Source organism: Ailuropoda melanoleuca, chromosome 14, assembly GCF_002007445.2.
Source record: "Ailuropoda melanoleuca isolate Jingjing chromosome 14, ASM200744v2, whole genome shotgun sequence".
Taxonomy (NCBI): domain Eukaryota; kingdom Metazoa; phylum Chordata; class Mammalia; order Carnivora; family Ursidae; genus Ailuropoda; species Ailuropoda melanoleuca.
The window spans coordinates 37,599,077-37,613,190 of record NC_048231.1 but is presented as its reverse complement, the minus strand read 5'-3'; the positions used below and the strand labels follow the sequence as shown (position 1 = coordinate 37,613,190).

Sequence of the window (14,114 nt, the reverse complement as noted above, 5' to 3'; positions counted from 1 at the left end):
TGACTATTTATCAGATCTTGAGATGGGGGAGGACATGCCATGCTGTAAGGCCACAGGACAATTACAAAGCGAAAGGTCCATACACTTGACCACAAAAAAATCAGGTTTTTCCCTGTAAAAAAATAAATTAATAATAATAATAATAGCTAAATACCAAAACTCAAAGTCAAACAACACACGATGGGCGGGGGGAGGGATATGATGATAGGTCGATATTGTTAGTATGTAAACGGCTGCATAAGGGAAATGCTAAGACGGCAAGAGACTGATGGACAAGACCCACAAACACTCACTGAGCATTAATGAGACACCCTCCTGGTTCTAAAGGAGCTGCATGCAAACGAATTCATTTGGTTCTCAAATAAGACACCACTCAATTAGCAAATGTTTAAAAAAGTTAATAATTCTACCACTGTCAAGGGTTAAGAAGACTTGGTCGCATTTACACATAACTAATGGCGTGTGTCATAAACAGAAGGCCACTGCAGGCACACAAGGTAGATCTGTGTGCTGGGAGGAAAAAGCAGCTGTAGGACACGACGGAGAGAGTGACGTCTGCATACCCCACACGGAGACCCCAGCCCTCTCCCCTGAACACAGGCAGCCAGGGCATGAAGAGTCCTGCCTGGGAAACTGCCTGGGCTACTCAAAACACCTCGGGAGGTTCACATGGCGGAGGGCGGGGGGGGGGGTCCTGCCCCAGGTGCCAGCTGGCCCCCTCATCACCCTGCAGCAACCTCCCCGTGGACAGACCCCACCCGTGCGTACGCGCACACACACAGCCTCTGGTTAGATCCGCTTTCACTGGCCTCCTACCCTGAATAGGAATGAGCAGCACAGTGTCCCCGTCATCCCCTCACATGAAACACAGATACCTAAACAACAGGATAAAAGGAGGTAACAAGGGGCAGGAACATTTTCCAAAACACAGGAAAACTTTCAAAGAACTCCAAGAGCTAAGAAAAGACCTTGTAAATATGCAATAAAAAAAAATGACATATTCTTTAAAAAAGGAACATTCAGAAAACAAGAAACAGCTCTTGGAATGTAAAAATATGATAGATCAGAATAGAACACTTTTCTGAATATAAGTTATACTTCAGTTAAAAAAAAAAAGTTTAAGTATACGGCAGCAGAAATACAAAACTAAAAAAATAAAAAAATTAAAAAAAGGATTGAAAGATAAGGTGGAGGAGATTTCCCAGAAAAACAAAACATTAAGGCAAAGAGAGAACTAGAAAGAAAATTAGAACCTCCATCCAGGGACACGCAAGACCAACCAATCTGAATCCCCAAATCAAAGCCCTTGACGGGAACCTCCCTAGGGGAATGGCCCGTCTCCCTGTGGCCCCTGCTCCACAGGAGGGGACATGGTGCCTGATGCCTCACCCCTAGCAAGGAAAGACCAAAGACCGGCCTGGAAGCAGCTCCAGGACCCCTGGCTAGGGCCACTTTGTTGCTAGGTTTCTATGGCCATCTGGTCCTCCTGTGTTTCAGCCTGGGTTCACAGCACTTTGTGAGGGGGTTGAGGTGTGGGAGTTCCCAGGGGTCCTGGGCTGACACCACTGACCTCCCTCAAATACACTTCTGACCATCCCCCAATGCCCTCGCCCCTGTAGCCTGCCCCACTCCCCCACCACGGGGGTCTGCACCTGGGGGAGACGCCTGAGTAGAGACAGCAGAAGCTGCAAGAAAAAGTGACAAGGCTGGACTGACTTACTCACCCCTTCTTTTAAGGGGTAAAAGTTTGGGGGGAAGATAACCATCACAAAATTTTTAAATGCTGCTTACAAAAAGTACCTACAGTATCATTAAAACCAGTTGATGCTCATGGGAAAAAATGCGGAAAAGAAAAGCTGCTTACAAGTTACTTCACAATTGTTATGCTTGAATGGAGATCTATGGTTTTATTTTTGATTTCTACCTTTTTTTATATTCTTTCCCAAAATTTTACTACTTTTATGATAAAACTAAGTTAAATCTAAAACAACTCACTTTTTTTAAAGGAGGAGGACAAAGCCATCACTGGGCAGTAAATGGGTGCCTTTAAGAATCTTCGGTGTTCAAGTTTTAAAAGCAGCAAGAAATAATTTACTAGACTGTCTCAATTCCTAACTGTGCCAATTTTGCAATCTGCATTTTTCAATTACATTAAAAGCATTTTCCCAAATTGCTCTATTCTTCCCTTAATGACACGGGATGAGACTGGATGAGGCTGGTTCCCTGAGGACAGAGTCTGCACCTTCACACAGCACTGTTTTCTCCCTGTCAGCATCTGGCAAGCACATGGCCCTGCCCTGCATACACTTGGGTTCTGCCACACTTTCCTTTTCTTATTCCTCCTTCAACTCAAGGTTTTTTCTGCAAGGCGAAAGCTTGCAAGGCCCTTCTGGCAAGCAAACGGAAAGTGGGAAATGTCTCATTTGTTGGCCTCAGAAACGTTGCAGCTTTCATACGGGGGAGAGGAGTGTCAAAAAAAAAAAAAAACACCACACTTCACTTCCCACAAAGAGAAGGTTCCAGCTCAGGATCTCACAGCAATTCCCAGAGGCTTAGCAACCCTGCTGTCAATGAGCCTGAAGTCCTTGCTCCCACCCCTGGGACAACTGAGATGACCATGAACTTTCCCTGGAACAAAAATACACAAAAGGTGGGAAGGAAGAGGAGCAAACAGCGTCCTGAGAAGGAAGCATCCAAATACTTCCTACACAAGATCCCAGCTCCACATCACCACCTGACTTCACTGTGTGCCCTCAGGCAAGTGTCTTCCCCTCTCTGGGCTTCTGTAAAATGAAGATGGATGCGATGATCTCTGCATACAGGCACACACACCACCGAGTTTCTCTTGGCCTTCACCTAATTACCCTTAGTGCACTGTTAATCATTCACTCCCCAAATACCAAACGCCCACCACCACAACCCAACCCTCCTCCCCAGCCGTGCGGCTCTCATTTCCAATAGATTGGCCTCGTGCTTGGAATAAATTGCCAATCATCTGCATAATGCTCCACGACTCCTCACTCTACACATCAAATCATCTCTCAATCTCATTTTGTAAAATCCATCCAGAATAATTCTTTCAAAACTGAAATAAACCTTTACTCTGGCACTTGAATCCATAAATTCCTTGTCTTTGAATCTGAGATATATTACTTTCTACAAAACACATCTAAGATACCCTAATATAATCAGATACGCTAACAATGATATATCACCGGATCCTGTAATACATTACAATGCAAATCCAAACCACTACCGAAATCGCCTCTCCTCATGTCCCTTAACAGAACCACAAGACTTTGAGGCTGGGACAGAGCCTGGACACCACGTGGGCGAAGGGATATGCTTTTCCATCTTTTACCCTCAGAGGCAGAAGAGCAGAGTGAGTCTTTTAGTTCTATTTGCTCTGTGATCTGAGAGCTCCCCATCTTGCTTCTACACTTTACCAGCTGTGTGACTATGGACAAATCCCTTAACCTCTCTGTGCCTCAGCTTCCTTGTCTGTAAAGTGGGAAGAAGACCAGCCCTTGCTTCACAGGCCTGTCACGAAGAGGAGCCGGAACGTTTGGAACCATTCCTCGTAGGTGGTAAGCACTTGGGGGTGAGCTCTCTCCAGCCTCTCAATGGTACTCACTGTCAAAGGCCACAGAGCCGGCAAACAGCACCATGAGACCCCCAGTCTGGGTCTTCAGCCTCCAGAGCAAAATCCTTTCCTTCACATGCACAAGGGAAAGCGGCCTGAGACCCATCTGAACTTGGTGCCACCCTGGGTGGGCGTCTCTTCCCTGCCCCCAGACTCACTCTCCTGGCCTCTTCAGGTACGAAATCGCTCCTCCCCATGCTGCCAGAGGCCCAGACACAAAACGCGCTGAGAGCTGGCAAACTGCCGTCCAATTCATTTTCTTCTACCACATTTTAAACATGACAGTTTAGAGACACAGACCCAGCCCTCCAGTACATGCTTTCCAAATAAATGTGCAGTTCATGAAAAGGCAGCAGGTAAACAGCCTGGTACAAACAAACCCAAAAACTTTTAAATTTTAAAAGTATCTATCTCAGAAGTACTGACATTGAACACTTGGAAGAACACGTATCTGTAGACAGATTATTAAAAGGTTCACAAAAAAAAAGACATGAAGTTGGAAGATTCTGGGTGACTCATCTTTTTTCTAATTGTTTAATCAATCAAAGAAGAGGGGAATCAGGAACATGTTTTTCAGTCCCTCCCATATGCTAGGCACTGCGGTGCATCTTCTCATTTCTTCTACATAGCAACAGCCCTCATAGGCAGCCATCACACCCATTTTACCAATAAGAAAACTGGGGAATCAGAGAGGCAAAGTGATTTTCCCAAAGTCACACAGCTACCAAGCGGCAGATACGGAAGAGAAACCCAAGGAACCCAAGGATCTCATATGACAATAGCACCAATGCTTTGCCAATGTATTCAAGTTCCACTCACCAGACACAAAGCCTTTAGCTCAAGCCTGGGTGTAAATCAAAGCCTATCTTGCCCACACTAAGGCAGCAGAAAAGACATTTATGAATAGCCATGTTCACTGAAGTACTGGCCATTTCAAAAACAAAAGCAGGTAATGATAAAAAACAACACAGAAATGACAAAGCCAAGTCTTGAATTTGACATAGTCATTAAAAATACATTTGGGGGGGCACCTGGGTGGCTTAATGGTTAAGCGTCTGCCTTTGGCTCAGGGCGTGATCCCGGAATTCTGGGATCGAGCCCCATATCAGGCTCCTCCGCTGGGAGCCTGCTTCTTCCTCTCCCACTCCCCCTGCTTGTGTTCCCTCTCTCGCTGGCTGTCTCTCTCTGGCAAATAAATAAATAAAATCTTAAAAAAAAAATACGTTTGGGGAAAGTTTTTAATAAGATAGAAAAACACCCCCTTTCAAACAGCACAAAAGACGTGGGGTGGAAGGAACAGAATCAAAACTGCACACATTCTGCAGTGAGCCCAACTCTGTGAACAGACAGGAATGGGGGCTCCAAACCAAGAAAGGCCCCCAGTGTTAGTAAGGCACTGACCCGGGGTTAGGATTATCAATGATTTCTGTTTTCTCATTCATTCTTCATATTCTCTACATTTTTGAAGTTTTTCACAATAAGCTTTTATTACGTTCATGATCAAAAATGAAGTTTTTTTTTAAGTATCATAGGAAAGCCTGTTATTGAAAGAATTCCTAAAGCAAACCATTTTGTAAAACAAACGAACAACACCTAATTCATACATTTTATTGAAAATCCTTCTGTGTCTCAGAACTCTGAGTCTGATGCATGGACGGTGGTCCCTAGAAGCAGGAAACACATCAGATGCCTGTGAGAATGTGCCCGGTGCCTAGCAGAGGGCTCTGCACACGGGGCCGATGGCGAAGGCTGCCTGCGTTTGGTTGAAGCAGGCCACGTCTGTACTTTTTCCAACGGCTTCCAAGTCTGAATTCTACCTTTACGTGCAGTGAGTATTCAAACGTATTGAGCCAAATGAGGACACAGGGAAATGAAACGAGTGGATAAAAGAGTATTCGTGCTGGGATTACAACTGTGAGAAACAGATGCGTGCTATAGACAGGGGCAGGAAGGGATCATCAGGAAAGAAAACAGAGCATCGGTGCAGAGTGATGAGTCATTGTTTTATCTTACTTAATTTCTCCAGCTGTAAATTTTTCAAAACTAATATAAGCATATTTTACAGCTCACAGAACATTTAGAACATATTAAAATAAGTATCTTTCCACTGTAATGTGCCCAATTGAAATTTATGAATTCCAAAGCTACATTTTAAGGAGATGAAGGAACTGGCACTTCACGCTCTTTAGATTAATCAGATGGATTGTGTTGTTTTTCTCTTGATCAGAAAAGAAATGATATTTCAGTAAATGTTACCTTGAATCAAGGATTCTTTCACATTCTAGAAGCTTGAGTGAGCTTATATTAAGTCTTACTATGCCCCCTACTGGCAAATAAAATCTGTGCACTTAAGAGACCACCCTTTCCCAAAGGCTGGAAATAAAAACCAAAAAAAATTTTTTTAATCTTTACTGATCAGTTAGCATGTACAAAACTTTGTGACAGATGCTACGGAAAATACAAAAATGGGTCTGGCACAGCTTCCATGCTCAAGAGGCTCAAAATCTACAAGGTGTGGCAGTTCATGGCTACACAGACAGAATGAGATGCCACTTTGTGGTAAGAAGGGAGAAGACTCCCGGGGAGAGCAAAAGCATGAGCACACAGCAGGCGCCTACTATGTGCTAGGCACCGCACCAGAGAGTTCACATCCAACATTGTTTCTTCTCCACAAAAACCCAGTAAGGCAGGCACAGTCGTCTTCACCTTCCATACACTGGCTGAGGTTCAGAGAAGTAACTTGCTGGAGATCACACAGCCAGTCAGCAGCAGAGGAAGGATTCAAATTAAGTGCTGTGACCCCAGCCTCCCGGCTCTTCCCTCCTTCCTGACACAGTGGGGCTCAAGAAGGCACTCTGGCAGACCAAAAGACAAGGGGAAAGGCACCCTAGGAAGGAAGCACAGAGTTGGGGGGCATCCTGTCATACCCTCCTCTTCTAGCTCTTTCCCCACTGCACTGTCTGCTCTCCACCCAGGACTGGCCTACAGGGAGCCAGGACTCCTACCAGCACCCACAGCCTCATACCCACTCCAGACTCAGCATCCACACACCTCCCACTCCCCTCTCCACCTCATGGGCCCCCAAGATCTGCCGCGCCACCCATACTCTGACCCCAGGGAGGGGGAAGAACATCATCCTGCCTGGGGCTGCCAGCTGCACACCAGACTACACGTGAACCTGAGGCCCCAGCAAAACCAAGGCCTCAGCCAGGACCTCCCACCCCAGTTCCCAGCCCTGCTCCCACCTAATCCCCAATTAGTTTTCCCATCCCAGCTCCTCCAGCCCCTGCCACACATTCTTCACACTGAAAAGGTGCTCAAAATCAAATTGCCAAATAACTCTGTCACTGAAAACTGTTAAATATCTTAAAGATTTTTTTTATTTTATTTATTTCTCAGAGAGAGAGAGCGCGAGCACAAGCAGGGGGAGGTGCAGGCAGAGGGAGAAGCAGGCTCCCGCTGAGCAAGGAGCCCAATGCAAGACTCCATCCCAGGACCCTGGGATCATGACCTGAGGCAAAGGCAGACAATTAAGCAACTGAGCCACCCGTGCATCCCAACTGTCAAATATCTTAAAGCAGCGAGGATCCTCGCCCAACCATTTGCATGTATGGCTTATAAAAGCCCTGCTTTTTCAAGACCCCACAGGAAGGAGGAGGTCAGGAGACACTGACCCCAGCAGCCACGACAGCAGCCGCACCCTGTCCCTCGACCACCTCCAATGCCACCCCTGCAGCCTTGCCATGAGGGACGGACAGTGCAATGGACAGGACTCCCTGGAGGCTGCCAGGCTGAGCAAGAGGCCAGTGCCCACATCACCTGCAGCACACACACCACCTCCTCAGGAAGGGCAGGCACAGCAACTGCACCCAGACCCACTGAGGGCAGTTCCACAGCAAATGGCCTAGGACCCAGGTCTCAGTGAATCACCCCAAGCAAGGCTTTTCTACGCAGTCCCTCCACCTGAGAGCAGCTTCCCAAGCTGGGCCAACTGCGCCCCCTTCTGGTCACAAGGTGTTACAGCTAGTTGGCTGATCCAGGGTCCCCTCCATTGGGACGTCGACACATCCCCAGCGCATAGCACCTAGCACACTCCTCTACTCCACAAACACCCGCTACACGACTGAACACACACAGCACCCAGATCAATGGCTTCACTCAGATGTGCTCTGTTTAGAAAACTATACTACATTGGGGGTGCCTCTGCTTAGGAAACCTAAACTTGGTGGACAAAAGTGATCAAAGCAGGGCCCACAGAGCACCTCACTGATGCTGGATGCAAACCAGTCCTCACAGGGCTCCAAGCCTACCCCTTGCCATCAGGAGACATGATCCCGCAGATGAGCAGGCAGGTGGCAGGCATCCGCTAGGGCATACCTGCTGCCCTACGTCCCTCCACCCATCTCTGCCCACAGCAGCCCAGCCTGTCCTTCGACACCTCCTGGCAAGGCTGCCTCCTCCTCCAGTCTGTGCTGCCAACATCTGTCAGATGGCCCCCTCCTTCCAGGGTCCTAGAAAGGGGCTGCCCATGCCCCTCAGGTGGCTCACCTGTAACCTACACTACCCTCCACAAAACTTGAACATGTGCTTGGCATTAGACTGGGTGCTTCAGACACACATGCCTGGACATCTGTCCCACCTTCGAAGTGCCAACCACAGGTCTCATAAGTTTGTTTTATGGGGAGGAAACAGAATCCGAGAGGTTAAGTGTCTTGCCCAGGGTCACAAGGCTGCTGGGGACGGAGCCAGACCCCGCAGGCCAGATCACTCTAACTCCAGCCCACATCTAGGGCCAGCCAAACACGGCCTGGCACTACACAGGCCCCACACGAGCCCACCAGAAACCCTCCAGATGTGCTCCTGACCAAAGGGCCAAGTGCCCACTCAGCCCCCCATGGGTGCTGACTCTCGGGAAGGAGCACTGAGAAGCCCCAGCACTGTGGGATTGAACCAAGCATGTTACAGTGCACACCAGGGATGCCAGAAGCCTCCTGAGCAGACCTGAGCCCTCACCCTCACAGGAACAGCACCAAAGCCCAGCGTGTCAAATCCCCGGCCTCCACACTAAAGGTGGAACATGGCCCTGTCCCTGCACAACTCTATTAGCCTTGCCAGAAGAGAACACAGACAAGTCGATTCAGGACTCAAATTGGCCACTTAAAAATGACACCCATCAGTCTGGCTCATTTCAAAGCCTTCGCAGTACTTTGGCTTCCTTTCTCCGTTTCAGAAAATGCCTCCTAGGAGGAAAGCTCCAAACATAATTTGCAAATACAATGTCCTGGGCAGGACAGTTCCAGAACTGTGAGGAAAACAGACAGAGGAAGCTGACATTTACTGAGCACCTGTGGGATACCCAGCTCTGTGCCGGGGTTTTATAAGCATTTTTCTCACATGACCACATGACGCAGGAATGATTAGGCCCTTTACAGATGAGACACCAGACTCGGAGTGGGGCCAGCCGACCAGCTGCTCCACAGCAAAGCTGGATCTGACGCCACGTCCCTTCGACTCCGAAACCATTTTCTTTCCAGGAAGCTCGCATTTACTTGGCACCTACTACATATAGGTGAGTTGCAAGGTGCCGAGGAGAGTGAGGAGGAGGGACAGAGTATAGCCCAGAGGGGCTGGAGACAGGTTACAGGAGGTGCAACACACGGTCTACGCTACATCCCTGAGTGTTTGGGGCTTGCTTACTCCAAGTCTGCATGACCTCAGTAGCTTTTAAAACAAACCAGCAACAATGAAAAAAGAGTTTCTGTATAAACCGAAGTCCTCGGCAAGGCATCCACAGCCATTCCTGGTCTGGCCCCTGCTTACTTCTGCAGCCTTGGGCCCCTCACCCCCCACCAAGCCCCTCAAGACTTTTATGGCCAAGAACATCCTTCTGCCCCAACTCACCCCCTTCGCCAAGTGAACCTTCCCCTCCTTCTGGAAGCCTTCACCAAGCCCTCCCAGCCTGGGCTGCTGTCCCTCCCAGTGGGTTCACGGAACACTTGTGTCCCACTGGGAATCTGGTCCTCACACTCCTGAGCCCAGGGCTGGGAGAGCCTCTCTACTTGTTCAGGGCCCCTACCATACCACATGCCCTGAAGCCAGGGACCAGGTCTGTCTACTTCTGCTCCCCTGGCATCCAACACAGCGCACGACACAGAGCTGGCATGGCTCAACACTCCACGTGGCTCCCAGGAGCCCAGGACTTGTCCTGAGCCTGCTTTCCTCTCCCTTTGACTGCCCTCACTCAGTGACCTCATCCCCCAGGGCTCCAGTGCATCTGCACGTTCTCAGTGCCTCCACAAGGGATAAAGACTAGCATCCTCTGGTGGCCTAAGCAAGGCAGCATCAGGGGGAGGGGACAGAATGGACCAGCAGTCCAGGGTGCGCCGCTAAAAACCCACTCCTGAATGCAACAGGATGAATTACAGGAATTCCCAGAACTGTTCAGCATCCCTACCTCACTGTTGTGAAAAACAAAACACCCCAGCACTTTACTTCTAAGAGTCCCTGAAAAGGCAGTTTCACTCAAGTCTTACCTTGAAGGTTTTATCCATGGAAGCTGAGAGAAGCATGTGGCTCTTAGCAAAGACCGGACACCACTGAATGCTGTTGACAGGGCCCCTGTGGCTTCTCAGGTGGAAGAGCACTTTCCTGGGGATCGTGGTTTCTTTATATTGACTGTCCAAATATGGCTGAATAAACTCGGACACTCTGGGAGTCACACAGAGAGGGGCTGGGGCACGCCCTACAGACGGACCCTGGGCCTCCACATCTTTACTCTTGCCAGTTTCCATGCTTAATGCCTGTGACTGTCGTAGTCTTTTTGGGGTGTAGGGCACGATACAGTCCTCACACCTTTTCCTCTGAAGAGAGTTGACATTTTTACCCGGGGTTTCAGATTTGGTTTGGGCACAGAAGGATGGTTCAGGGGAGTGGTAAGTTCCCCAGGAGACTTTAACCTGCCTAAAGCGGGCAGCTGCCAGGGGAACATGGCCAGCTGGAACGTGACTGGTCCACAGGGAATGTTGAGGAGGCTTATCTGTGGGGAAGGTGACATCAGGCTCCGTCCTGGGCCACTGTAGCCTCTGGCTGGGACAAGATCCAGGGTCACTTCTCCAGAGCCGAACCAGTGGGAGACGATGGCCAGCTGGGTCTTCACAAGAACCATGCTTTGTGGGCAGTGCTGCCCCTTCTGTCACACCTGCAGCTTCAGATGCAAAATCCTGCCCAAGAGGTTTGAGCACATCAGAGGTGTCTTTGGTCTGGCTGGCAGCATTAAAACTTCCCACGGGCTCAGTCTCAGCCTCTGACTCTGAGTCATCATAAGCCACCAACGAAGCCATTGAAGACACAGTTTCTTGCTGTCCTTCAAGGACAAACTACCTGAGACCAAACAAAGTCAAGTGTCAGAAAATATGCATGGAAGAATATTTACCACCACGTGTAATTAAAAGAAAACATGCCACCTAGCAAATCCACAATTGGAAAACTCTAAGAATAAACATATTAAAAAAGAGAGCTTTTCTACACACCAGGCATAATTAAAAGATTTAATTTTTTTAAATGAAGACTATGGGATATGTGCGAATAATTTAAACAAAAAATTAGCAAGATCGACAGGAAGAAAACTAAAACTTTATTGAAGACATAAAAAGAGGACCTCACTAAATGGAAATCGGAAGCCCGGACAGAAAGAGACAGGATTTTAAAGATGCCTTTTGGAAGGTCAATTTGGGCCTTTGAGGGTAGGTCTGAAAATACTAAAATGGAAAGATGTCCAGAACCCACCAAGTGGGAAAAGCATGTCACCCTTACCTTCACCCACACCTTGGGCTCCAGTGCCTCCTTTACCGACTGTCTAGATATCCCATCTCAACGATAAGCCAGTTGGGGTGACAGACCCACAACACAAGACCATGGCATTCGAGGCACCAGTCCCCCCAATTCTGAAGGTATGGTCCAAATCTGCCAGTTTTACTCCAAACACACACTCACACAGCAGTGAATCTCCCCTTTCTAAAAAATTCTTTCTATGGGGCTCCTGTGTGGCTCAGTCGTTAAGCGTCTGCCTTCGGCTCAGGGCGTGATCCCAAAGTCCTGGGATTGAGCCCCGCATCGGGCTCCCTGCTCTGCTGGGAGCCTGCTTCTTCCTCTCCCACTCCCCCTGCTTGTGTTCCCTCTCTCACTGGCTGTCTCTCTGTCAAATAAATAAATAAAATCTTTTAAAAAAATAAAAAATAAATAATTCTTTCTGAAATGCTGAACCATCATACACAATAAATTGCTGCCAACTAGTTTCTGAAAAGAAGTCCTTCAGTCTGGAGTTCAATTCTGTGCTTTTAAGAGGAAGTACAGTTGGGAGGAAAACAAGGATGCCCAGCACATCCAGGACAGCAGGGGGAGTGGGGGAGCAGCAATAATAGCCACGCACCAAATTCTGAGATGCCCCAGGTGCCCTACCTCAGTGTACCACAGAGCCCCTCCTCCCCGTACGTGGGGTCAGGTCAGCGCCAGAGATTCCCTCTGGGTCCTTTGTTAAGCCACTCAGCCTATCACCCAGCTCTTTTCCTAGACAGTAGGTTTCGCATCCCCTGGAATCCAGCCACTTCACCCCATCCACACCTTTCCCCCAAAGGGTACCCATTGCCTGAAGGGCTCCACTGCCCAACACATTATGTCATCATTCAACAAATGTTGTCTACCTCCTCCAAAAATCCCACCACCACCCCTTCCCTGCATCCTAATCTAGGCAGATAACACCTTCCACACACAAGGCCATCGTCTAAATAAAACTTATATAATGAACTAATTATAAACTAGCGGGACTGTGCTCTACAAACTACTTGGCATTTCTGTTCTCTAAATACTTAGCCTGGTCTGCTCAGACATCTCACCTGTCTCAACTCCTGTGCACAGCATCACACCCCACAGCATGCCATTCCTTCCTGTCACAGGGAACCCACTAGGCCCCCCCTCACCAGGATGTCTGTGCTCAGCCATTAAGATGGATTCCCACCCACCTAGTTGTCTGCAGCACTTGAGGCCGATGGCCAGAATTTAAAAAGAGGTCTATGGTGGGGCACCTGGGTGGCTCAGTCCGTCAAGCATTCAACTTGATTTCAGCTCAGGTCTTGATCTCAGGGTTGTGAAATCGAGCCCCACGTCAGGCTCTGCGCTCATTGCGGAATCTGCTGGAGATCCTCTCCATCTGTCCCTCCCCTCCTCTCGTCCAAGCTCTCTCTCTCCCCCTCCTCTCTCTCTAAAATAAATAAATCTTTAAAAAAAAAAAAAAAAGAGGTCTATGGCAAAACATCGGAGAGCAGTGGGATGGGGGCCCATTAGGCCACTTCCTAACAAGGCATGGCAGCAAGGACTGAATGAATGCCGGAGGGTGGATGATAAGGCTCCCGATACTACCTGCTTTGCGTACATTTCGCTGGTTGATTCAGCACTGATGGGCTACTCACCAAGCCCCACAGCAGGCACCAGGTACACTACAGCAAGCCACACAGTCAGCGATGGCCTGCGCTCACCATGTTCACATGCAGTGGGAGAGACAGACCACAATCAAGTGAAATACAGGGTGTCCAGTAGTAAGAAATCCTACAGAGAAAACTAAAACAGAGGAGAGTAGAGGTGTTGCTGGGCTTGGGGTTGCAGTTTCAGGGGGACCTGAGACAAAAGGTGACATGTCAGCAAGATTGGGAGGAAGAGAGAGAGCAGAGGTGGTGAGAAGCCCTGGAGAGGGAACCAACAAAACTAATCAAACGGGGCGGCAAGGGTGACTCAAGGAAAACAGGGGAGAAGAGTGGGAGTCACTAGGAACAACGGAAACTTCAGAGGAAGAATGTTTGCTGCCTTTTATTTTTCTAAGGCAAATGGGGGGAAAAGGAAAATTTTTCATGGTGGGGGATATCCAACAAAGAGGAACAGGTACCGCGGGAAGAAGCGGTAAGGGCGCCGCAGAAGCGAGCGACAGAAGGAGGGGAGTGGCACTGCGAGTCACTAGCAGGTCAGCTCCACGAGGACAGGACTTTCCGTGCTTTGTTCCGTTTGGTCCGCAGCGTCTAGAAATATTTGTGAAATGCAGCCTGGGGGGATAGGGAAACAGAGAAAGTAAAAGAAATAGAATATTCTCATTCAGCAAACACGCCCTGATTACCTACTCTGTGCCAAGCCTTATGCTGGGTCTGGTGTGTACAGAGATTAAACACAAAACACGAATCCTGCACCGGAGGCCACAGACTGAGGAAGGCAACAGAGACGACCAGGGATGGGTTTTGAAGGATGAATAGAAGTTAGCCGAGCTGTCAGGAGCTCGAGATAGGGCGGGCCCAGAGCTCTGCGCGTCCGGAAGGCAACGGCGATGAAGGACGGGCGAGGGACGGTGAAAAGCCCGCACTAAGGGGCGCGGAGGGCTCAAGCCGCCCCCGCCGCCGCCGCCGCCTGATCCCGGCCCCCTCCCGCCCACGGG

General features: G+C 48.9%; 1 protein-coding gene across 4 annotated transcripts in view; it reads right to left on the bottom strand.

Moving 5' to 3' along the window:
* Positions 1-14,114, bottom strand: part of WDR25 (WD repeat domain 25) — a 141,623-nt gene that overhangs the window by 127,241 nt on the left and 268 nt on the right. For 2 of the 4 annotated variants that reach the window (XM_019797768.2, XM_019797767.2), the window contains exon 2: positions 10,177-11,023. In XM_019797768.2, coding sequence (XP_019653327.1) covers positions 10,177-10,983 — 807 coding nt within the window. In that variant the 5' untranslated portion in view covers positions 10,984-11,023. Of the gene's footprint in view, positions 1-10,176; positions 11,024-13,806 lie in introns of all 4 variants that reach the window. The other 2 variants (XM_011222704.3, XM_019797769.2) reach the window with 2 other exon arrangements.